The sequence below is a fragment of the Quercus lobata genome, chromosome 7 (genome assembly GCF_001633185.2).
Source record: "Quercus lobata isolate SW786 chromosome 7, ValleyOak3.0 Primary Assembly, whole genome shotgun sequence".
In the NCBI taxonomy this organism is placed as follows: Eukaryota; Viridiplantae; Streptophyta; class Magnoliopsida; order Fagales; family Fagaceae; genus Quercus; species Quercus lobata.
Genome location: NC_044910.1, coordinates 23,905,547 through 23,931,830, shown reverse-complemented (window position 1 = coordinate 23,931,830; position 26,284 = coordinate 23,905,547). Strand labels below are relative to the sequence as shown.

The 26,284-nt window shown below is 34.4% G+C and overlaps 3 protein-coding genes across 5 annotated transcripts; 2 read left to right on the top strand and 1 right to left on the bottom strand.

Moving 5' to 3' along the window:
- The first annotated feature begins 354 nt into the window (after positions 1–354).
- LOC115951770 lies at positions 355–1,425 on the top strand. The gene has a single exon (XM_031068917.1). It carries the CDS (start codon positions 355–357, stop codon positions 1,423–1,425), a length of 1,071 nt encoding a protein of 356 aa, XP_030924777.1.
- A 7,477-nt stretch (positions 1,426–8,902) lies between these two features.
- Positions 8,903–11,171, top strand: LOC115953888 (probable L-type lectin-domain containing receptor kinase S.5). Its single transcript, XM_031071709.1, has one exon. It carries the CDS (start codon positions 8,976–8,978, stop codon positions 10,926–10,928), a length of 1,953 nt encoding a protein of 650 aa, XP_030927569.1. The 5' UTR covers positions 8,903–8,975; the 3' UTR covers positions 10,929–11,171.
- A 2,170-nt stretch (positions 11,172–13,341) lies between these two features.
- On the bottom strand, positions 13,342–25,391 carry LOC115953837 (metal tolerance protein C2-like). 3 transcript variants are annotated; one of them, XM_031071644.1, is made up of 10 exons: positions 24,661–25,391; positions 17,480–17,588; positions 17,069–17,108; positions 16,153–16,229; positions 14,898–14,986; positions 14,580–14,649; positions 14,411–14,449; positions 14,134–14,284; positions 13,931–14,020; positions 13,342–13,704 (listed from the first exon to the last, which is right to left on the bottom strand). In XM_031071644.1, exons 1-10 carry the CDS (start codon positions 25,028–25,030, stop codon positions 13,603–13,605), a joined length of 1,137 nt encoding a protein of 378 aa, XP_030927504.1. In that variant the 5' UTR covers positions 25,031–25,391; the 3' UTR covers positions 13,342–13,602. The 3 variants fall into 3 exon arrangements, 2 of the variants coding, with proteins under 2 accessions (XP_030927504.1, XP_030927505.1); XR_004083789.1 differs by lacking the exon at positions 13,342–13,704 and having other exon boundaries at positions 14,411–14,444; XM_031071645.1 differs by lacking the exons at positions 13,342–13,704; positions 13,931–14,020 and having other exon boundaries at positions 14,071–14,284; positions 14,411–14,444.
- Between the last annotated feature and the right edge of the window lie 893 nt (positions 25,392–26,284).

The following is a 26,284-nucleotide window of genomic DNA, read 5'->3' as shown; positions in this document are numbered from 1 at the left end:
GAATACAATGTGCAAGCCGAAGTCACAAGGGGGCATGGGATTTAGAAATTTACAGGCCCTTAATCTTGCTTTGCTAGCAAAAAAGCTTGGAGAATCCTCTCAAATCCGAACACCCTTGTTGCCCGCATCCTTAAGGCAAAGTATTTCCCATTTTGTGACATCCTCCATGCAAATTTAGGCAGCAACCCCTCTTACACTTGGCAGAGTATTTTCAATAGCCTAAAGGTCTTACATAATGGAACAAGGTGGAGAGTTGGAAATGGGCGCCTTATCCACATATGGGAAGACAAATGGCTCCCAACCCCCTCAACATACAAGGTCATTTCCCCCTCTCGCCCCATTAAGGACTACCCAATGGTTTCCTCCCTCATTGATCCGGTGACTAGATGGTGGAAAGCTGAAACGATCCGAGCCCTTTTCTTTCCTTTTGAGGCTAATGTAATTTTGAAAATTCCTCTATGTCACAATTTACTGGAGGACAAACTCATTTGGATGGGTAACAAAAGGGGTGATTTTACAGTCAAGAGTGCCTACTTCATTGCTTCTAAAATCCTAAACACAATGGAAGATGGAGAATGCTCTTCCGGTGACCCAATGGCTCGAATTTGGAAGAAAGTTTGGTCTCTGAAACTCCCAACAAAGATTAAGATCTTCTCTTGGCATGCTTGTGTTAATGGCCTTCCTGTGCTATCCAAGTTGGCTGAAAAAGGTATTCAAACGTCTTGCATCTGCCCAATTTGTGATGAGGAGCCTGAAAGCCTTACCCATGCCTTAATCTCTTGTGACTTAGCTCTCTTGATTTGGTCACTCTGGCAAGATTGTCCAATTGAGAAGTTGCTGAATGTGAAAGATTTCAGTGATCTTGTGCTCCACATCTGCTCTCCATTGCTAGACAAGCACCTGGATTTTTTCTTTGCCATTGCCTGGTCGATTTGGCACAACAGGAATAAGATCATCCATAATGAAAGTGGTCTGCCCCCTGGTCTGATCTGGGATTTTGCTAAGAACATCGTCGAGGAGTTTGAAGAAGCTTCCACATGGGATTATACACCTTTGTTGTCTCCTCTTCACAGCTGGGCTACTCCTCCATTGGGCTTTGCTAAAGTTAATGTGGATGGAGCTTGTTCCATTGATGGCAGCGGCATCTCAGGTGTTGGAGTGATCATCCGGGATGAATCTGGTGGGGTTATTGCTGCTCTTAGTAAGGCTCTGCCTTCGCATTTCCCAGCTGAGTGGACCGAGTTTATTGCTTTGGAACAGGGAATTCTTTTGGCTCAAGAGCTGAACCTTACTCATGTTATTTTTGAATCGAATGCTTCCTCAGTCATCTCAGCTGTCTCTCAAGGGAAGAATGGTGGCTCAATGGGTCACTTTGTTCAAAGCATCCGGTCTGCAAGTTCTTATTTTTTCTGCTGCTTATTCTAACATGTGAAAAGGGATTACAATAGGGCTGCTCATGAGCTAGCCCAAGTTGCCAAGTGTAATCAAGTTTCTAATCTTTGGAGGGGTGTTATCCCTCCTTTTTTAGTTGATCTGTTTCAGTCAGGCCTTAGTTAATTTTTGTTAGTTGATGGCCTCTGTTGTACTCCTTTTCTTTGTGAATGAAATACCAGTTTCCTCTCAAAAAAAAAAAAAAAAAAAAAAAAAAAAGGATGTCATTGGGCTTTGAGCCCAATGACGATAACAATAAAATTAAAGGAAAATAATCTGACTACCATGACAAAACAACAAAAATTATTAGTTTCCTATCAACAACAAAAATACAATAGTTCTTAGTTTATTACAAAGTCAAATTATTAACTGACATCATGATTGAAACACGACCAACCACTGCTATAAAGAAAGTGGTTCCTTCAGTATAATGAAGTTTCAAGGTTATTCAGGAAAGAGAAAAAATAAATAAAGATAGAAGGAAAGAAAGTGGCTGTTTTTTTTTTTTTAAATGAAAATACTAAATATTTTTAACAAACACGTGAAAAGAGAGGAAAAGGTTTTTAAAGATAGTGGCTGTTTATTGGTTATTTATCAACTGCTACAAACGAAATTTGTCAGGAAAGAAGTCAGTCAAAAATTTTAATTAGTATTCATATAGAAATGTGAAGTCAAGTAACCAACAAGATCTCACGTGAGGTGTGGTCGGCTGTGATATCACACGTGAGCCACCCTTTTTGATTCTCAAAAAAAAAAAAAAGTAACCAACAAGATCTCATTGCGTCACACTGTTCAGTGTACTGTTCAATATTCACAAATCCTCGCACTCACCTACTATACTCTTGCGAAATTGTGCCGTATTAACTATCATTGTGAAAGTCATAAATAAAGAAGACCTGGGTCTTGTAGTTTTTAGTCAGTAAAAACTATGCATTTCCTTGGATCATACTTTTAAATCAGGGGTTGACTATAGCTTCAATCACCTAATCTAACTGCTATAGCAGCTATAGAATATACAAAGTATGTGTTTTTTTTTCCTTGGCATTACAAACCCTTACGATTGCTCTTGATTAACAATCATTAATTCATTCGTTGCCTAGTATCATTTTTCTAAAACTCGTTCATATCCTTTATTCATACATGGTGAAAGAGACCAATTTGCAGCATAGTAATGTCCCTATTTAGTGTTTGATTCTTACCTGTACTCATCCTAAGATCAATTAGAATTTAATGAGTTATGACAATGAGAGTTTGCCGTGTGACTACGTGATTAAGTTGTAAAGGGATGCACTTTATTATGGGGTTCATGGCGATAAGTCATTCGCCAATTCCATCCTTTACATGCAAACCGGCATGATTGTTGCCGCAAATTGGTTAGTAACTTAGTATAATGGTCTTTAGTCTTCACAACCTTCAGAGAACTCTAGGACAGGGGGTTTTCCTATTGATTCTTATTAGTTTTCTAAGATCAAACGAATAATAAATAATAAGTTGAATAAATGAATTTTCAGAATAAAAAATGATGTTTCTTAAAGTGTGAATTACTTAACAATGACATGATATTCATTAAAAAAAAATCATGCATAAATAAGTAAACAATCAAACATTGATATATATTCCCAAATTGAATCAAACTATCAACCACCATGCATCTAAAATTAGACGCAACTATTAGATTTTTTTTAAAGATATTGAATTATGCAATAAGTTTTCAAAATTGAAAATTTTTTATATGTTTTTATTCTTTATCAAAATAGCTTATCCAAGTTTCTCAAAAAAAAAAAAAAAAAAAAAAAAAAAAAAAAAAAAAAAAAAAAATCCAATAGGGCATTTGTAATTATGTTTTCTGTTTTGTGATGTTGGCGTTGTATGGAAAATGGAACGTGTGTTTTTTAATTAAATTTTCAAGTGTTAGACAAAAATCATTTGTGCTTATGCTATTTTGTTTTGGTTAGCAATGCTAGGATTTGTATAATTTTATTATTAATGAACAAGTATCAATTTTTTATCTGAGCTATTTCTTCACATGGGTGAAACCAAATTAATGCATTTCACACCAAATAATTTATTGCATGACTTATTAAGTGGCAAATATATGTGAAAATAAAATAATGTGAAAAAAAATATGAGTCAACCTAAACCCAACTTGACTTAAAACCCTATTGACCCAATCCATTTCTAATCCGTTTTTTACCCGAACTTGATTAACTAGACTGACCTAACCTATTTGCTACGTCTAGTTAGAACATACATATTTCAAAATTTAATATGACATTACTCCTATAATAAGATTTTTAGTAAGCAGATCATAAAATAATTTTGATTCAAAATATATGATCTATTCTTTGAATTTCCGATGCCTGCATGTGATGCTCATAATAGAAATTATCTAATGTGAATATGTGGAATATATTATTTGATCATTAATTTGTTTGGGGGAAAAATCCAATTAATCTAAAACTGGATTATTTTCAATTGAAAAGAAAAGGCAATCACACGTGTATTTGAGTTTAATTCACTTGGTTTAGAACCTTATAGCTCAATGTGTTGTCATTTTTTTTATATTTTCAATTGAAATATTCAAAATTCAAATCTACCCTCCATTGTAACCATTGAATTATAAAAATAAAAAATTAATTCATTTGAAAATTAATCAACATTCATTATGATCATAAAAACAAACACAAAAAAAAAAAAAAAAAAAAAAAATGTTTATAGCTCAATATTGTAACTATCAAATTATCAAATCTCTCCTCCTCTGTTAACTGTTGTAAAGTTGTAAGTTGTAACTATGGAATGATCAAAAGAGAGTTTAATATACGTGAAAATTAATCAAAATCTATTAGGATAATAAATAAATAAGTCCAAGCGTACATCAAACCAAAGAAAAGGTCAAATTTTGAACTTTTTGAGTTTTTTTTTGGTGGTCCCTCACCCAAAAATAATAATAATAATTTTCCTTTCTTTAGTAGTACTTGCAATAATTAAACAACCAGCAAAAAATATCGAAATGCATACAAACGCGTATTTTAAATTGGTTCTAATCACTTTCAAGACAGTGATGATAATGCTTACTAAAAGGTTAATGGTCATTGGGTCTAGTCGCAATCCAGCACATGGTATTAGTTTTCCATTGCAGAATAGATAATAAACTCGTCAACTATTCAAAATGGGAAGTTTCTTGGAATAATCCCCTCTTGATTTGCATTTCTTGCTTTTTGTTGAATTCCATACTATTTTCTCTCTCATCATCTGTTTTCCTTTTATTTTTTCTTTCATTTCTGTACTTTCGATAAATAAACAACCAACAAAGGATACTCAAATTCTCAAAACCACGCGTGCATGGAAAAGAATCGTTTGCCAGATGATCAACTAAATAAATTAGAAATTTAGAAGTTTGAATGACTAATTCCAATGGAATATCTCTATATTCCTTACCTGCAAATGACTCGACATGTTTGAATTACTTGAAGAAATACTTCATCTCTGACTTTCTTTTTTAATTTATTGTTATTAGATTTTTTTATTTTAGAATTCAATCATTTTCTAGAAGAAAGAAAATTGAGTGTACTTTTTTTTTTTTGGGAGAAACAAACACACACAAGGGAGATGAAAAGAGGTTCTAACACAAAGACACATCACAACTCCACTTAAAAGTTATAGTAAAATTGAGTGTACTCGAGATAATGAGATGGATTTAATTGCACTTATCATATAGAAAATTTTTAATCTAGCATGTTGAGAAGAGTTGGACTAGCCAATTCTTCACAAACAAAAGGCCCATTTGGTACATGTGTTTAAACACATATTTTCAGTTTTTAAACAACATTACACTTATTTTCATACACTTTTTTACTCACACGTATTTTCAAAAAAACTGAAAAAAGTTGTTTAAATACCCACATACCTAACAAACCCAAAAACTTGGAAGAAAAAGCAAACTTGTAGACAATCAAAATGACTCATTCTTCCTGGGTATAATACGTTGCTCTCCTATAGTTTCGTTGTTGATTCTGTCAGAGCAGAGCCATGACCAAATTACAATTTATAAATTTTATGGTCTTCTTAATTTATTAGATGTGCTTAGTACTCGTAGGCTCATAGCAAAATGATGTGCCGCACTGAATTGTGAAAGTCCATATACTAAAGACAAAGAACTAGAGTCCTTCGAGGAATTTCGGAAAATTCGATGTGTATTCTATTCTATATATTCAAATTAGTAATAGTGCCTAGGACGAGAAAATTTTCAAAGAAAATTTCTAAATAAGGGTCCATTTGGATATAGTTGAAAACTGAAAACTGAAACTGAAAATTGAAAAATACTGTAGCAAAATAATTTTTAAATGTGTGAATAGTATCGTGAGACCCATTTTTAATGAAAAAGTTACTGAAAAGTGAAATTTGTGGATCTGTGAACAGTACACGATATGCTCTGATTGGCTAAAAGAAGTTTGAAAAGTCAAAATTTGCGGTTACTGTTCATTGAACAGTATATGAACAGTAACCGCAAGTCTATAAACGCGTGAAAAAAAATAAATAAATAAAGGGAAAAGCGCAAACGCACTGATTTTCAGCGCAATCCAAACGCAGCTTAAGGCTCCTATAACAAACAAAATTGGAATTTGTAGATGAGAGAGAACGGAATGTTATTCAAAGTTTGAAAAATGAACAACTGCCAAAGACAGACAGCTCATTACTTATTAAAAATTGCAAGCTAACAAAAGGGCCACTTTAAACCGTTTTTTGTTCCATGTTTGATTGCAACTTGAAAATGATTTTTTTTTTTTTTTAATTCACATGAAAATTTATTTATAATTTTTGTAATTTCAAATAATTTATATAAACAAAAACTTTCAGTCATGGAAATGTATCATAAATAGAAAAATGTTTTCTATTTTTTGGATCATTTGGTTGTCTCAAATGGGAAAACAAATTCCAAATTCTTATCCTACTAAAAAAATGAAGTAGGAAAGGGATCAGTTTGAGCAAAATAAGTCATTTGAAACACACACACTAAAAAAAAAAGGTCAACATTCGAGTATGTGGAAGAGAGAAAAATAAAGGGAGAAAAGTTACCATTGGGAGAGTTTTTGCAATGTAAACCTTTTCTTTTCTTTTTTCTTTTTTGGAGGGGTGAAGTAATGTGGAGTTTATTTGTATTGGTATGTTGAGTAGGTAACCTTCTGGAAAATATTTTCACAATTTATAGAGAAAAAATCATTCAACACTATTGGATTTGTTTCCCACCAACCACAAAAAATGTGATTCATTTGAATGCATAAAATATAAAATGTAAAATTTAATATCAACAAAATACATTTTTATTGTACCAAGCACTAAAAAATGTATAAAACATTACTAAAACAAACGAGGCGCAGCAGCCATGTGGTAATATGCTTTTAGATTATTATATTTTTCTTTTCTAAATCAAGAATACTATTATAGAAAATATATTTAAAACCGATAAGTTTAACGCATACCATTTTGTAATACATGTTTATTGTTCAAAATATTTAGCTCGAAAGAAAAAGAAAACTAAAGTACACTTTTAACTTTTTAAGTTTAAAACCTTTTTTTTTTGGGGGCCTTTTATGTTTCAAAATTTTTATTTTGTCCTTTTATGTTTTTTATTTCATTTTTATAGTGGCACTGTCGTTCAAGTTCGTTAATAATCTAACCATTCATAATATGTTTTACTTCCTACAATGATTAAATTCTATGTATTCTACAACATTTTAGAGCTAATATTTTATATCAACAACCACGCAACACAAAGAGAGAGAGAGAGATCTAATATTTTATTGGAAAATGTTAATGAATGACCGAAATACATTGGTATAAGAAGTACTTTTAGAAATTGTTTATGAAAAAAGAAAAAATGAACTAACTTTTTTACAATTTTTTATATTTCCTATGAAAATGGTATTAAAAGTTCCCTAAAATAGTCTATTACCAAATGTCTTAAGGACACCCTTTAACCAAAACCTATTTTATATATAGGAAATGTAAATGGATGCCCTTAGAGCAATGATTAATAATTCATTAAAGGAAATTTTTGTAAGAAAAAAAAAAGTAATTAATGTTTTGATAATTTTTTCAATTTCCCACAAAGTGATGTCAAAACTTTCCTTAAATGGATTGTTAACTATTACTCTAAAAGTACCCGTTAGCATGACCCTTTATATACAGTTAAACATCATTGTTAGGCATTTAATGTCATATTACTTACTGAAATGACGTAAAAACTCCTTTTTTTTCTTTTCTTTTTTTGCTGTAATTAATAAACACTCATTCCTAAAAATGTTGTGGTCATTATTTCTTGCCTATAATAAATTTAAATCCAACATCCCACAATTTAAATCAAGATCTTAAAGACCGTACAAATTTAAATTTTACTTAAGATTTGAAATTGTTTTAAGGTCTGTTTAGTTGGGAAGATAGAAAAGTGTAAGGATAGAAGATGGGAAGAGAATGGAAAAATGAGAAAATAGAAAAAATTTTATTTTTCCCTCATTTGTGTTTGGTTAGGACAGTGAAAAAGTGGGGGATGGAAAATATGATTTGTTTAAATTTACTCTTATGTCCTTATTTCATTATATATAAGAAATACATTTCTTTGTAATAAAATATTACTTATTTATCAATTAAAATTAATAAAATAAGATTTTTTTTTAAATTAAAACTTTTTTTTGAGGAAAATTAAAACATTATACCTATTATATTTTTTCTCTTTATTATTATATTTATTACATTTTTTTTATAAAACAGTGGGAAAAGAAATGGGAAAAGAACAAGCACAAAAAGACAAAAAGAATGGGACAAAGAACAAGAGAAAAATATGAAAAGAGAGAGATGAGTTGTCCAACATAAAGAGGAGGTAAATACGTAACTCTACAGTTAAAACTTTGCCACCTGAGTTTTCTCTTCGAATTAAAGAGAAAAAATTTTGGTGAGTATGAAAAAAAAACCCCTGGATTTCATCAAAATCCTTCCAACTTTTCACCTTCAAGGTTCCAACCAAATAGCCTCAGAATCACTTTTCTTTTCTATTTTATCTCCTTTATTTTCCATCCTCTATTTCATCCCTACCAAACAGACCCTTAAGTTATCTAAATATTAAAATCCTACTATTTTAAATCTAAATCAGGATTTTAATTCTTCTCAAAAAAAAAAAAAAAAAATAGTAAATCAAGATTTTAATAACCAATTAACCTTTACCCACCCCTCTATAGTATTATTGTCCACTTCCATGATTCCATGTAATTCGAGGACTACCGTTTGAAGTTGAACAACAATAAAATATTATTAAAATAGTAGAAAGTTCAGGGAAATTTCACTCCTCTAAAAGTCCGATCGTCTAGAACCCAAAAATCCTATATATTTGTCCGTTAGCAACATTTGTCTTCCATAAAATCTAAAGTTTTCCTTCATTCATCTAAATCATTACTTAACCTTACCAGAAATTGAAATCCTAATACCTGTATTAAGACCCTTCTGCCTTTTCCATAGATTAAGACCATATCTGTGTATTCTGTGTAAGTAGAATGTGCTTTTCACAGGTTGTTATGTCCCTTTTTCTGGTAGTCCTCTTGGGTGGAACTCTCACTCGAGTAGGGTGCTTTAGCTTTAATTATACAGTGTTCAACAATGAACATTATTCTCAACTGAAGATGTCAAATTCATATATTGTACTGGGTGCTATTCAAGTTACACCAGATGTTAGTAATAAAGCTTCTATTGCAAAAAATTCCGGGCGTGCCTTTTACTTGAAGCCATTCAGATTATGGAGCAAGAGCAAAGGTTTGACAGCAAATTTCTCTACCACCTTTGTACTTAATATCACTCCTAAGACATCTCCAGGAGGCGAAGGCTTGAGCTTCATATTAGCTGCAGATGCCACACTTCCACTGAACAGCGATGGACAATGGCTTGGGATTGTAAACGCAAGCACGAATGGATCCTCTCAAGCTAAAGTGGTGGCAGTAGAATTTGACACGAAAAAGAGTTACCAAGAAGATTTGGATGATAACCATGTTGGCTTGGATGTAAATAGCATCTACTCAAAAACGCAAGTCTCTTTAACCAACCTTGGTATCAATCTTTCTTCTTCTTCTAATATAACGGCAACGGTTAAATATGATGGCAAAAATATGACTCTGTATGTTGCTTCCATGGAAGTAATTTCTTGGCCGCTTAATCTCTCTGATTATCTTCCAGAAGAGGTTTATGTGGGATTCTCAGCTTCAACAGGAGATGACACTGAACTCAACTGCATAATATCATGGGAATTCAATGGTTCCGATATTGATGATGGTGATGATGATTTAGAGTTGCTGTGGTTATGGATCACAGTATCAGCTGCAGTGCTTGTGTTAAGCGGGATTGTCTTTTACTTGTATTGGCAGAGGAAACAGGCTCTATATGCAGAGGATCCATATCCAGGGCTAGAAGACCAGATCAAAGGGTCCTCTATGGCTCCAAGAAAATTCCTACTAAAAGAGCTGAGAAAAGCAACAGGCAACTTCAACCCCAAAAACAAGCTTGGAGAAGGTGGCTTTGGAACGGTCTATAAGGGACTATTGGCAAATAAGGAGGTAGCCGTCAAGCAAGTCTCAAAGAATTCAAGTCAAGGCAAGCAAGAATTTATAGCAGAAGTCACAACAATCGGCAGCCTCCATCACAAGAATCTTGTGAGATTGATCGGATGGTGCTATGAAAGGCGTGAGCTCCTTCTCGTTTATGAGTTCATGCCAAACAGTAGCCTTGACAAGTTTATATTTGGCGATGAGAAACTAGGCATGGAGGAACCAACACTCACCTGGGAGAAAAGGCACATCATAATTCATGGGGTAGCTGAGGCACTGGATTATCTTCATAACGGATGTGAAAAGACAGTGCTTCATCGGGACATAAAAGCTAGCAATATTATGTTAGACTCAGAGTTCAATGCCAGGCTTGGAGATTTTGGACTAGCTCGTACTATTCAACAAAAGGGAAAAACGCACCACTCAACAATAGAGATTGCAGGAACACCAGGATATATGGCTCCAGAAACGTTTCTTATTAGTAGGGCAACTGTTGAGACAGATGTCTATTCATTTGGTGTTCTTGTACAAGAAGTTCTCTGTGGAAGGAAGCCAGGAAATCAAATTGAATTGACCGACTACAACAACAGCATTGTGTATTGGCTATGGGAACTTCACAGTAAAGGAAGGATCCTTGATGCTGTTGATTCAAGATTGAACAAGGAATTTGATGAGGAAGAAATGTCATGCATGCTTGTTTTGGCATTGGCCTGTTGTCATCCAAATCCACACAAGAGACCCTCCATGAAAACCGTTTTACAGGTACTTACAGGGGAAGTGCCTCCACCGCTGGTGCCCACAGAAAGACCTGCTTTCGTGTGGCCTGCCATGCCTCCTTCATTCAAAGAGGACTCCGGAATCTCTTTCTCTAAAAGCCAACTTTCCCCTTTCACAGAACTCTCAGGGAGATGAATCTTTCCAAAGGCTAGATTAAGAAAAATGTCCACTTAAAGTATCTATTGTTTTTATTTGCATATGTTTGACCTGTCTATACAGCATTAGTTTCCATGGCAAGAAGATTGTGATTGCATCAAAATAGTACAGACACTTTTTTTCGGCCCTGTACATATAGGTCCCAGGTTTCATGTAAAAAGAATGTAAATTAGGATGTGAAGAAGCTTGTAATATAATGGCACTGTCAAGTTCTTCTTATGTAGGAAAATAAGTGTCGTACTTTCTTGTTCTTTTTTTGTTTCTTTTTTTTTTTTTTTTTTTTTTTTTTGGATGAACTTACTTTCTTGTAAGATGCCATGTTTATGGCAACACCTTTTTTTCCTAAAGTATCTAAATAAATAAAATAAGTTTCCCTTGATGAAAGAGTGTACTAGTAACAACACTGTAATGAGCAACGACAATACTAAACAGTAGTCCAAAAGAAAGACATTGTTTCACACTCATTTCTACGTCGTCCACAATTACACGCACGATACACACAATTATTGATACCTTCATTTAAAACATGAAATGGGGTGATATGTACCAACGAAGTGTGAGATAATTAATGTCATCTCAATTCACAAGCAAAAACTCAGGCCTTAATGAATCAACTTGGTGAGCCTCTGGTTAAATCTATCCTTCAAGCGTTTATTTCCAATTAAGACTCCACTTTGTAACTACAGGGTAATGACGCTGGTCCTAAATAATCTATTAAACACTCAAAAGTACACAACAACCAGAGCATCTACCATGGTACTAGAAGGCTCCATCCAGCCACCCAATGGAAAACGATTCTTCACCTTACATTCTCTAGAATTTCCAGAATTTAAAAAGAAAACGCATCACATAAATTTTATAACCATTAAGATATTGATGGTCATCTCTTGAAATCCCTGAATATGTACAGACATCGATAAATCGAACTTGTTCTTCTCACACAGGTAAAATAGGCTTAGGAAGGCAATGTGATGGGGAGAGTTTAGATCTGGGGTAAAAGAAGAGCTTACAGAGAAATTCCAGGAACAAACAAAACTTAAAGAAAGGAGAGAGATAATAGGATTGAATTTGGGACAATTCAAACAACAATCTATAGGTTCAAAGAGCTCAAGAATATTCAAATCTAAAATTTCATAAAGCAGATAAGTGCCATCTCCAATTACTCAAAAGATGGTATTTATAATCACCAGTCTTTTGTTTTGTTTAGAAATTAAACTCTTCTACCGAAAGAAACCACACTATGTTGTGTGACTTTAAGCTACTTTTGAGAATTCAAATATCAATACTTGATGATTAGAGCAAACCACATATTCTTGATATGCCAAGTAGTGTTGATTGCTCACACCTAAGCATAAAAATCCAAGTCAATTCGCTGAATAACATCGTTTAGTATCAATTAGTTTCTCACTAATAAATTACACTGGCCTTCCTTTCTTACAAAGAGCAGCCCCTATTCTTGTGTGTGAAACATCACATTGCACTCCACAATAAAAAGTTTCCCAAAGTTTGGTAGGGCAAGAACTGGAACTTCCATCATCAATATTTTGATTTGCTCAAATCCCTTTTATGCTACTTTAGACCATTGAAAATCAACTCCCTTCAAGCACTCAATGATAGGACTCGTGATATAGCTGAAATTTGTTCATACAAAACTTCTCTAAAATGATGCTAATACATGGAAACTACAAATATCACCCATGATTGTGGCACAAGCCACATTTTGATAGCTCGCACCTTCTCAGGAAAAATAAAGCCAAGAAACTCAAGCTCATGGCAAAATGAAGAGCATATCCTCAAATTTACAAAGAGTTTCTAACCTGTAACACTATGCAAAAATGATATAAATGCTCCTCTAGTTCGACTATATATCAATATATCTCAAAATAAACAGTTGGATATGAGCTCAAGAAAGGTTTATATCTCTATCGTAACTCATATGAAAGCGCTTGGTACGTTAGAGAGTCCAAATAGCATTACTAACCACTCCTAAAGTCCATCCAATGCCTTATCATTATCCGATTTCCATGAGTTTAGTTTTTTCATTTAACTTTTTAGCTTATTTTATCTTGTGTAAAGCTTCTAAAACTTTTTTTTTAAAGTACAAGTATAACCCACTTTTGACAAAATGGATTAGACTTGAATTCTCTATGGTGTGGGAGGGAGGTGGGGCAGAGGGGAAAGGGAAGGGGAAGTCCTGGTGGTTCAAATGTTGGTCTATCAAAGTATGGAGGCAATCCCATTTCAGATACCATTTTCTACATCTTATATCCAAACACCCTTCAGGTATTTGACCTCTTCCTAAAGGATTTTAATAGTCCAGGGTGATTCAGTGAGAGATAACTATTTGACCTACAAGGTAGCCTGTATATATGAAAGAAAGATGAAAATAATCTTCATAGAGAAACCTGACTAATTTTTCCAATTAATTGAAATGAAGACAATTACAAGAATCACTTATCCCTACAAAGAGCCATCATTTACTGTCCCTTTTACTGGCGATACACCCATTTGTGATGACAAGTCAACAACCAATAACATTTCCTTATAAAGGACTTCCAATCTACAATTAATCTCATGTACCACCATGTTATAAACCAGAATCAATGTATCTAAGGCCAACAAAATAATCATACAAAAAAGAATATAAGAAATCTCAGACATCATCAGTTTGCAGAGTCAATTCCTGTATACCCAGATCATGGTACAAACCATGCACGAATTGGAGGACTGCACGATCATCCATCTCTTTCTTCACCTGTAAGTTGTCATCCAACAAATGAAACCACTAAATTACAGATTCAAATGCCCTACCAGAGTGAGAAGAACAATCAATGTAATGATAAACTGATTTGTTTTCATCTTGTTTTTCTTTATTAATAACTTAATTTCATCCAAAAAAAAATCAATGTAAAGGAAAATAGTAACCATACTACAGGGCAATAAATTGACTTCCATAAGACCAATTATATTCAAAAACTCACCTGTATTGAGACAGAGCCAACAACGTGACCAGGGACTAATTCCCAAAAACGAGCTTGAGAAACCTCCGATACATCTTCGTGGGTAGTAATCTAATGCCAAAAAATTAATACACTTCAATGAAAAACGTCTTTTTTCCTTCTTTTTTTTTTTTTTCAGGATGTGCACTTAACTAAAACCCAGTGATCTAAAAGAATGGAATCACCTGTCTCCAGCATTTGCTCAAGGCTGAAGTTGGAATACTAAGTGGTGCCATTTGAAGCAAGATGCCTCCAGTTGCTTTAAAGAGTGGCATGACAAGCATAAAAACTGCAACTGAAACTAGTCCCAAACACAATACTTCCGCATTCTGAACCCTGAAAAAAAGTAGAAAAACAGAAATTACGAAGGATATAAAAGGGGAGAGGGATAGATTCCAACTTTGGGAGATTTATCTTTTCGAAGGAGGGGCAGTCAAAAACTAAGCATGAAGAAGTAATTACCCAAGGGACAAAAACCAAGACGCCAATATCAAACCTGCACTGAGAGACAAGCAGAGTAGAGCAGCTTAAGATGGCCAAAAATAAAAGGAAAAAAAAATAGAAATAGAGCAAGGGTGTGTGCCTACATGCAACCATATGTGTATAATGCAAGAGAGAGAGCATATTATACCTGCGAATGGAATCTGCAAGAACATGCAGGCAAACTGAGTGGTAGTTCATATCTTCTGCATTTCTGTAGACTGCAAGCAAGTGTTATAAGAAGAAACCCTTTTTTCCTTTTCTTTTTGATTTCTAACCATGTTCTTGAACATAATGCATTAATACACAAGTAAATATATTCCAAGTTAAATCAGGGGAACAAAGCATAGAAATACATAATAACAGAAACATGTAGCATACTTATGGGCAGCTATGCATCCCCATAAACTTAAACAAAATTTGAGCCATGATAACCTCAAAATAAATCTTCAAATGCAGCAATACTTACCAAGATTTCTGCGAGCATAATTCCGGAAGAACCAAACACCAATGAGGTTCACCAATAAATTTGTCACCGCAGAAACAATCAAGTAATGCCTATAAGCAGATGGTTAGCAGATGTACCCCAAAAAAAAAAAAAAAAAATCATATCTAGGGTCCATTTGGGATCCGCTTATTTTGCTGAAATTGAAAATTTTTTGCTAAAAGTACTATAGATAAAGGTAAAAGTTAACTAAAATAGTACAGTAGGACTCATGAATAGTACCCAAAAGTGCAGTGGGGCCCATGAATGGTACCAAAAATAAGTTAAATAATAAAATAAGCTGCCTTTTTTAATTTGGAGTCAAACGCACACCTAAATAAATACAAACACGAAAACAGGAAAAATGAAGATAGGTTCAATATGTAGGAAGCAAGGATTGGCTCATAGGATCACATCAAAATAGATTCAAAATGAGAGAATGACAAATTGAAGATGACGATAAAATTGTTTGGTAATCTTATCAAATCAGTGTTAAAAGAGTTTCTTTTTCAAACCCAAAAACAATAAGTGTTTAAACTGTTTTAGTGAGCTTACTTTTTTAAGCAAAACAAGCTCATCCAGACACACTAATGTGTGGCTGTAAACCCCAACTCTTGGTAAGTTCAGGGGTCCAATCCCCTGGCCTTCCAATATGAGTGTCCGACTTACATCACATTAACTAATGTGGTACTTTATTTTAGTAATAATAATAAATAAAAGAAAGGACTGGCAATGCCAGCTGATCTATGACCACCATTACTAGTTTGGCGTAATCCTAACACATTTTTTTGTAAAAGATATTCCCCTTTCCAAAGATTGAGATAACAATTTTACAAAAGAATCACCGCAACATTTAGGTAAAAAGAGCTTGTCATTGAGCTCTGTCTAAGACAAGCTAGCTAGGCCTCATTTTGTAATATTGCATAAAGTTTAACAAGAAAAGATACAATTTTTTACATGAGGATATCCTGCTTAGAAAATGAAGTAGACTACAAGGACTCTCACATGCCTTATATAGATGTAACTAACATGCCATGAGAGATGGCAAGACCATCTCATCTTGAGACACAAGTTCAAGATGGAAACATTCTAAATAGACAAAACCTTGTAATCATATAGCACATGAGCTGATATACAACTGTATGACACAAAGAAAAAAAAGTCCGCCAAGATATTAGTGTAATAAAGACAAATAAAATATAGACCATCTCGGTCATCAAAGTCTGCATAATCGACTTACTTGTGCTCAGATTCATCTTGGATGAATGCATGAAGTCCTTCCACAGCTAAGGAGAATGACATAAACAGAAGAAACAGCTGTCTACATAGGCAGCAGGACAAAAAAACATCCGCATGTTAGCCCAGATAATGCAGCTAACAAGAAAAAGATCAATTAATATTGTGATAGAAATTCCCATTTTATGAACGCTGTGCAACTTATAAGAGATTTAATTTTAGGTAACACAAAATAATGTGTCTACAGTTGCCATTCTGGACAATTTTCCATGTTCTAAAGCAATGCTTGCATACAACTTTATCTCCACCTTTGGGAACTATATTATACACTAAAGATAGGTTTTTTTTTTTCAGTTAATGCAATCAGAAACTCTTATCTTTTTTTTTTTCATTGGTAATCTACACCTATGACCTGAACCTCAACGCATTCTGTGGAGGAGGAAGAGCCATTTGAGCCAGGTCATTTTCACTTGTTAACTATTTCTTCTTTCTTGACATTGAAATACAGTGCTTACTAGCAACAAAATCCTCACTGAACCTCTATTAAGTGACAATTACCTCTCCATCTCCTCCTAGATGTTGTGGTTCCAAAGTACATCTTTCTATACCATTAATAACATTATAATCATGTCAACCATACTTAAATCACAGGCTTAGCATGTATCAATATATGGCATAGACATGAATTATTAAACTAGCAGCTTTGGTACATAAAATACTGCAAAACCAGTCTCAGTGTCCAAAACCAGTGTCAACACAATTATTCGTGCATAAAACAAAGCAAAAGACACTGCAATTCAAGTGCACTCAATATTTTAATCTTATGAAAGAATCATTATGCAATAAAGATTTTTTTTTTGGGGTATGATTATGCAATAATGTTTAAAACTGCAATGCAGTGGGTGAAGTCAAATACTTACAGCATTTGTAAAAGCAGATAAGACTTCTAGCCTCTTGTACCTGATAGAGAGAAGAATTACAATGAATCAAATTCATTTCCATCAAATCAATTATATATAGTCTAGATGACATTATTGGAACATAATATGATGAATTTCCAAAATGTACATATTCCAGGGGGACAATTGGGATGAACTCATGAAAGAGAGGAAGAATGAATGGTCCAAAACAACAATTTACAGTCAACAGTTCTTGGCAGGAAACACTAAATAGATTAGATGAAACAACCACCCTACAAAATTCTCGCATCCATTCCAGTAGAAGCAAAAGAGTGATATCAACAAAGTGACAATAAATGGCTTTATTCAGCTAAATCAAAAGGTTCAATTCAGGTTGATTTTCTTGGTATGATGACAGTTTTTTTATCTCACCCATAAGTGTAAACTCCATCTGGCTTATTTCTTGAGGCAGCCATTGCAAACAATGAAAATGTCAACAGGCCACAGCCAAAAGTTAAATGAAAGGCATCAGAGACCAAACCTGGAAAGACACCAGCAACCAAGACAAGGAAATTAATATAGAAAATACATTTAAACTTATAGATAAAATCATAAAGAGAAAGAGAACTACAAAACTTAAAATCAACAGAGAATTCTCTATTGACCCCAGGTGATTTGAAATAGCCTAACCATTAACATCTCATGTAGAATTTAGAAATGAAACAAAAAGAACACTTTAGAGACAGCTAATGAAGTTATAACGAAAAAGGAAAGAGAAAAACTGAGAGACAACAAAAACATTACAGAATGACTGAAGCAACAAGCTCCTTATAAAGCTTAGGGGACTCTTTGGAATAACACAAAACAGACCAGCCACATATATGATCTATCAGGGGGGCAGTTTAAGTTTAGTAAACCTAATAAAGCCAACTACATGGTTCTGCTTGTTCTAGTTTAGGACCTAAAACTGGATTGAGTACATATAAAATTTAATGCTATTGAGCAAGAGGAGAGTAAATTATAAGAGAGCAAGGGAGAGGAAGGGGAATAGTTTTTTTATATAAATAAAGAAAATAATTATTAATTAAAAATTTTATTAGAAAAAAGGGAAGCTCATCCCAAGCCCAAGAAAAGGAGCGCTGCAGTAGGTTGACAGCCAGCATAAAATTTAGTCATTCTATTATGAATGGAAAGTAGAAGTAATAAAAAAAGACATGTCAATTAAGGAAATAACAAAGAGTATGACTTCAAATAGAATAGAATGGAGGAAAAAAAATACATGTGACTGACCCTAACTAATCTATTGAGGATCCATAGCCAACCCCAAAATTTTGGGACTTAGGCTTTGTTGTTAATGTTATTGTTATTGTTCTTCTTCTTCTGTTGGATTAAGTGGAAGTGGGGGGATTTGAACACAGGTTCTCTCCAATTTCTCCCCATGGAGAGAACCAGGCAATCATAAATCCAAGCAATCCATGAAATCTACTGAAGAATACATAATTCCCTCAACTTAATCCAACATTCAAAAATCACCAAAATAATATACTTGATCTCAATAATAGATCTCTCATTGTCTTCAAAGGTTCAATTGTTTCATTCTCTCCGAATTGTCCACATAAGGCAGTGTGAAGTTCCATTCGGAATAATTCTATTCCTAAGCCTCCCATACATCCCCTTCAAACAAGAGTACACTTCAATTTCCTTCTTTGGCAACACCAATGAACCCAAAAGCCAAAAACACAGCACCACATATCATGAGCAAAAGAGTAATGTAACAAAAGATGATACACAGTTTCAGAGCTACCCTTTTACATATAAGGCAAAACTACAATGTTGGTCCCTCAAGTTTACCCTATATGCACAATTGGTCCCTTAAGTTTCAACTGAGCACAATTGGTCCCTCAAGTTTAAAAAATGAGTTGTATTAGTCCTTTTACTAACTGCCATTAGTAGTGTTACTTATGTGACTAACGGAATAATGACTTAGCATTTTTTTAATAACATGGCATTTTTTAATTAAAAAAATTACAAAAATAAATTCACAAGTAAGAAATTGACAAACCAATACCAAATTAAAACCAGTATTACAACTTATTCTATAATTCACAAACCCACGCTTCAAAGAAAAAAAAAATCACAAATCCACCACAATAGAGAGAAGGGGAAAGAGTGAAGAAACCCAAGCACTAACCCGCCGGAGACTCAAGCCCTAGTTGCCGCCAGTGACAGCCACTGACCAGCAACAACCATTGACCCGCATGCACGTTTGTCACCTCTAATCTTGCATACATAGCTTATGAGGTTTAATTCTTTAGTTTGTGATGGACCATCCAAGATTTGGATGCGGCAAGTTGAAAATCCAACCTAAGAAGAGTGTTATCAAGAATATGAATCTGGATGATATATAGTAGCTATCTTTTGAATCTTTTAGTGAGCGAAATTGCTTGGCCTCTGGCATTGGGTATGTCTTTAGGTGCAATCCAAGAGTCATGTAGCTTTTCTGGATGCATTCTAGAGAATAATAGTAAATGGTTTAAAGCTTAGAAGGGGGTTTACATTGTCATTGGTGGAAGTATTAATTTCATGAGATCAATCCAATGCAGCATCCATATTCATAATCTTCCCAACAAATGTTAATTTCTCTGTAAGCTTCACTAAGGACTAATAGATGTTATTTTCAATTTTTATGGAATATTTCAAACATAATGCTGCAGGTTAGAATATATTGAATTCAAACTCAGTGATATAGAGGGTAGCCTTCAACTTTAGCATAAGATTGAATATTTATTTGTCAAGCAGGGGAACTTCATATTTATTTGTCAAGCAGGTAGTGTCAATTGCAACTACATCACCAAAATAGCCATATGCAACCCTGGCTCTTGCATCTGTCCTTAACAAATTCCGCAAACATCCTGTCATCATTGAGATCCATCACATAAAAGAAGTTCGGATTAATTAATTGCAAGTGGGTGAAGTAATTAAGTACTGCTTGAGCATCTCCTACTTTGAGCCTCAATTGATTGCAGATGTTAAGGCTTTCATATCCAATTGCTTCAATGTCAAATGTTTCCTCATAATCTAAAGTTTAAAAAGTCTATTATAAACTGGCAAAGCTTCCTCTAAATAGTTTCATTCATTCAGCAATGGCAACCATGAATGGTTAGAGACATGTTTACATGAGGTCATAGGTGCATAGAGGAGGTTCTTTAAAAGCCCAATGAACCTGCAGATGATTGCATCATCTGCCAAATGCATTAAACTGTCAAATCAAACACATACCTAAAATCTGAATCATTTGGACAAGCATATTTTGGGAAAGGATAGCACCAAAAATTTGCCCGTAAAAAATATATAATTCAAACTAGTGAATTTGAAACTTGAAAAAGAACCTACTTCTTATGATCAGCAAGTTCATGATGGGATAGCTAATTCAAGGTTGCCGGGCCTCCAGAATTAAGAAAGATGAGAATGAGAGAGAGACTAGAGAATAAGAGAGAAGCTTTTACTCAACAGTTCAATTCTTGACTATTACAGTTGCTTATGCAGCTATGTATGCTTGCTCAATATTACATTCCAAGAATCACTCACTAACTCTCCCTTTAATCCTAACTAACTAACAGATTTACTCAATTAAGCAAATGGCTTAATTCAATGCACATGGCTAATCAGTAACTGGTTACAACTATGATTAATTCCTATCACTTATCAAGTCCATACAACAGTCAAGGTGAGCTGGAGCCTGGATTATATAAAGCAATGCAGTAGTCATCAACTACTTAGTGTGTCCTAGATCAGCTTACGCAGCTGCCACTAACACCTCATGCCACAGATACCTAAAACTCGATCAAAGTCAAGCCTTCTCAGAATATATCTATGTATAGATTTACCCAATTCCAAAAACCCAACTTGGGAACGTGCTAGAAGTTTACTCACAACTCACAAGAGACACTAAATCTGTATCCACAACCCTGTATCTCTTTCAATCTGCAAAACCATTTTGAGCAAAGCCAGAAATAAATGCACCCCAAGATATGACATTCTTATAAGGCATCTTCTTGAAACATGACAAGCAAGCTTCAAATGTCCATTCTTGGCATACATATCCACAAGCTAGATAGTGTTGAAGAAGCACAAAAAATTAATAGCTCCTCCATTTTTTGTGCTTCTTCAGCACTTCCTAAACTATCTTACCAATCACAAAATTGTCTCATGTTTATAAAATAAAATATTAATAGCTCCTCCATTTTAATTGTCAACTTTCTCTCCACATCACTCAATGCCAGATTACAATTTGTAAAAATGTATAGTCCAAACCAGTAGCTAATCCTTCAAAGAAATCCATCAAAAGGTTCTTAACAGAATCAGAAGCTTTGACCAGAACCTTGAACATGGTCAGATTATGAATATGGATGCTGCAATGGATTGATCTCATGAAATTAATACTTCCACCAATGACAATGTAAATCCCCTTCTAAGCTTTAAACCATTTACTATTATTCTCTAGAATGCATCCAAAAAAGCTTCATGACTCTTGGATTGCACCTAAAGACATACCCAATGCCAGAGGCCAAGCAATTTCGCTCACTAAAAGATTCAAAAGATAGCTACTATATATCATCTAGATTAATATTCTTGATAACACTCTTCTTAGGTTGGATTTTCAACTTGGCGTATCCAAATCTTGGATGGTCCATCACAAACTAAAGAATTAAACCTCATAAGCTATGTATGCAAGATCAAAGGTGACAAACATGCATGCAGGTCAATGGCTATCGCTGGTCAATGGCTGTCACCGGCGGTAGCTAGGGCTTGGGCTATCGTCGGCGGCGGCTAGGGCTTAAGTCTCTAGCGGGTCAGTGCTTGGGTTTCTTCACCCTCTCCCCTTCTCTCTCTCGTGGTGGGTTTGTGATTTTTTTTTTCTTCTAAAGCATGGGTTTGTGAACGACAGAATAAGTTGCAATACTAGCTTTAATTTGGTATTGGCTTGTCAATTTCTTACTTGTAAATTTACTTTATAATTTTTTTAATTAAAAAATGTCATGTCATTAAAAAAAATGCCAAGTCATTGTTCCGTTAGCCACGTAAGTAACATTACTAATAGTAATTAGTAAAAGGACTACTACAACTCATTTTTTAAACTTGAGAGACCAATTGTGCTCAGTTGAAACTTAAGGGATTAATTATGCACACAGGATAAACTTGAAAGATGAGAATCCTATTTTGGAGAAAATGGAGAAGAAGCTTTTTGGGTGGAAGCGTCTCTATTTATCTAAGGGTGGTAAGCTCATGTTACTAAAGATTACTCTCTCAAATCTTCCCATGTATTTTTTATCTCTTTTTACTATTCCTAAAGCTGTAGCGGCTAGATTGGAAAGTATCCAGAGGAATTTCCTTTAGGGGGGTCTTCTGAGGAGTGCTTCAAATATCCTTTGGTGGCTTGGGATAAGGTGTGTTTACCCGTTGAGATGGGTGGTTTGGGGATAAGAAATGTGGTGCCGTTTAATCAAGCTTTATTAGGGAAATGGCTATGGAGATATGGTCATGAAGTTACCCATCTATGGCGGCGTGTTATCTCCTCAAAATACGGCAAGGGTCAAGGGGCGTGGAGTACTAATGTTTGCAGGAGGTCTCATGGGTGTGGCCTATGGAGAAGCATTAATGAAGGATGGGAGAGTTTTTCTAAGCATCTGTCTTTTGTAGTGGGTGAAGGTACTCGTATCCGCTTTTGGCATGATAGGTGGATTGGTGACACTACTCTAAAAGATCTCTATCCTAAGCTCTATGTGTGTTCAACGGTCAAAAATGCTTGTATCTCTGAGGTTTTGTGGATTCCTGAAGGGGGTACTATTAGAGTGTGGAATTTAACGTTTTATAGAGCTTTTGAAGATTGGGAGTTGGCTGCATCGAATTCTCTACTTCAGCTCATCCAAACTTGTATTCCTCAGGGTAATACGAGAGATACCCTTTACTGGCGGCTTAAAGGGGATGGTAAGTTTGACACTCGGTCTTACTACCTTGCGATCCAAGGAGCTTCGAATTCTTTGTTTCCTTGGAAGGGGGTTTGGAAACCAAAGATTCCTAAGTGTGTGGCATTCTTTTTGTGGACTGCTGCACATGGTTGGACCCTCACTTTGAATAATCTAATGCTTAAGGGTCGCCCTTTGGCTAATTGGTGTTGTATGTGTTGCTGTGATGGGGAGTCAGTAAACCACCTTCTTCATTGTCCTGTGACCCATTCCCTTTAGACTTTTATGCTTCAGGCCTTTGGTATTCTTTGGGTCATGCCAGGATCAATGGCAGATTTGTTATCTTGCTGGTATCAGTGGCATGGGAAGCATAACTCGAACATTTGGAACTTGGTTCCAGGGTACTTAATGTGGATTGTGTGGTTGGAACGAAATCGTCGTTCCTTTGAGGACAAAGAGAAGACGTTGGATGAGTTAAAGCTTTTATGCCATCGTAGTCTTTTGGAGTGGTCTCGTTGTTGGGGTTTTACTGATTGTTCATCTCTCTCTGAGTTTTTGTCCTCCCTTAGCTTAGTTTCCTGATTACCCTTGTTGTTCATCATCATGAACTTCTTGTATTTCTCTTTTTTCTATCATTTATAAAAGTTTTCTGCTTACCTATCAAAAAAAAACATTGTAGTTTCGCCTACATATAACATCAATTGACCAGCACAACTTTCCATTTAATAAGATTGTCCAATCAAAAGGGGAGAGGGCACTGGAATAGTTCTTTTTAAAAAATAAAAAGACAGAAAGCAGTAGTTATCCTTGCTCTTCTCCTCTCCTCTCCTCCAAACATAGAGTGTGGCTCCACTTCTCTTCCTCTTTTTAATATCTTTGGTATTGGACTCACCCTAACTCTATCAAGAAAACCAGCTTTGCAACCTAAATTCAAAACCCATATACATCTACTTGTTGGATTTTTCTGAGCAGCCATGTTTACATGGCAAGAGAAATTCACACTATTCTCTTTAATTTTTATAATTATGACACCATAAGTGAAATGGCAAATTACTCTTTCTTCACTTCCTCGTTGCCATAACCACAGGGGATTCCATTCAGATTTTGTCTTATGCTTCCCCTACATTTTCTTGTCTTTTTCTAAGAACACTCTTACATCTGTGAAAGTTTCCATCACTCTAGCTTGGCATTCCCAATCAGTTTGCAACGAATATATGGACAAACTTCTTGTTCTTCCAAAAATTGTTAACAGCAACAATTGAGAAGTTGGAAATAGAGAAAATATCAGCAATAAATAAGACTAAGGAAGGTTTATACGAAACAGCATTTACAATAGAACTAGAATCTCATCAATATTTTGAAACAAACAGAAATCAAATTAAATGGTATCCCCAAATAGATTGGCCAACAATTGAGAAAATTGTTAGACTATTCTATAAAGTAACAGCAAAAACATAAACATATACAAAGTTTTAAACTTTTTAAACCCAATTTCAGTTGCATTGGATTATCATATTTCAGCTAAACACAATCATATTCATAGCTTATAGGTACATAATCTAAAAAATCCAAGTACCCAACAGACTTATCATGTAGAAATTGCTATAGTGAATTGAAAAAACAAGGATTAACGTTGAAAATTCTTACCAACACGCCCCGTAAAGAGGCCGATAGCTAATTCCGAGGTGGAATACGCAACATTAAGCGAAATCATGAGGAACAACCTCTTCATGTACCTATTACCAGTCCTTAGGATCCGAAAAACCGAGGAAACGAACAACGAAACCGAGAATTTCTCCGCCGGTCCTTTACTTTCACCGTAAAAGTTGTCGAATCCAGGCGGAATGTCTATGCTGGAGACGCTACGAGAGAGCAGAGGCTTCGATTGTGCGAACGAAGCTTGACGCGAAAACGCCAATCTTCGATCGGTTGAGCCGAGTCCGAAATCCGAATTCCTTGAATTCTGGGAATCCTTTCCCGATGATGTGTGGTACTTGAACGAATCGCTCTTGTCCATTTTCTCAATATCCCCCAAAACCCTAATCAATTTTCTTTTCTTTTCTTTAACGAGAAAAACTAATTCACCAAGAGAAGGAAAACTGTGACTTATTATTAAGGGCGTTGGAATTTTCAAATGATTGACTTGAAGATTTAAAAAGACCGTGATTTTCGAAGCTTCGTAATGTTTAGATTTTTTTTTTTTTCCAGATGTGTATGAGATTGAGATTATGGATTTGAATGGAAAAAAAAAAATGTGAAGTTGAAATGAAACGAACGTAATTGTGTTATTGTGATATGAAATTGAAATAGAATTGTATGAAGGGGAGTCGTTGGGCGAAGTCAAGTAAAGGAGAGTGTAGAAAGGGGTAAAGAGTTTATTTTTATATACATATACATATATATATATATATATATATATATTTATCAGACAGTGGCTAACGGTGTAGAAACTAGGGGCGTTTGATTTGTACTTTCAACCAATAATTTTTAATATTTTTATACACTTTTTCAATTATACATATTTTTATAAATACTTTCAAATAATATTTTTCAATTTTTAAATATATGTGCCAAACGGGAGCTACTGCCATAAGAGATACGTTCTTGAATGTATCTCCTATGACTATGACCGGGTCTCTCCCAAGTATCTGGGTTCCACTCTTTTTTTGCTTTAAAAATAAGAAGGTTCACTAATTTGTGAGATAGGTTTGTAAGGTGTAAACAAGTCGAGCCCAGCAGAGTCCAGAACTAAAAATTCAAGATTTTTTTATTTATTTATTAACATTAGTCAAGTCTAAGCTTATTGCAAAACAAGATTTTATGTTCAAGTTTAGCTCATTTTTTTGTTAAGCAAGACCGAGATTGTTCACGAGCTACTTGATCAGTTTTTTTTTTTTTTTTTCCTATATATTGTGAAATCATTACTAAAATATTTTAACTCTTCACAATTTTATGAATTTTTACTATGATTAGATTGTTTATATCATCAATAAACTATGAATAATAAATTAATATCATATGGATTTATTGATGAACTTGTACCATCAAATTTTAATTTTATCTATTTATACTATATAGAAGAGGTTTCTCCCTCTTTCAACCAGACTTTTATGTGGTTTAAAAATACTCTCACTAATAAATGGTAACTTCATTAGAAATAAGGTCATAAATATCAAATAACAAATTTCATTCTGAATTCAAAAGGAGAATTCCTAAAATTTAGGATTTTTTTCTTTTCACATTCAAAAAAGAAATTATAGTTACAACTTAT

Excerpts from the sequence above, each read along its gene's own strand:
- LOC115951770 (XM_031068917.1), top strand. The coding sequence starts at position 355 with ATGGTTTCCTCCCTCATTGATCCGGTGACTAGATGGTGGAAAGCTGAA.
- LOC115953888 (XM_031071709.1), top strand. The coding sequence starts at position 8,976 with ATGTGCTTTTCACAGGTTGTTATGTCCCTTTTTCTGGTAGTCCTCTTG.
- LOC115953837 (XM_031071644.1), bottom strand. The coding sequence starts at position 25,030 with ATGGACAAGAGCGATTCGTTCAAGTACCACACATCATCGGGAAAGGAT. Across the intron at positions 17,589-24,660 it reads CCTCTTTACGGGGCGTGTTG|GTTTGGTCTCTGATGCCTTT; the intron begins GTAAGAATTTTC and ends GTGTCTTTCCAG. Across the intron at positions 16,230-17,068 it reads TATCTGCTTTTACAAATGCT|CTGTTTCTTCTGTTTATGTC; the intron begins GTAAGTATTTGA and ends CTATGTAGACAG.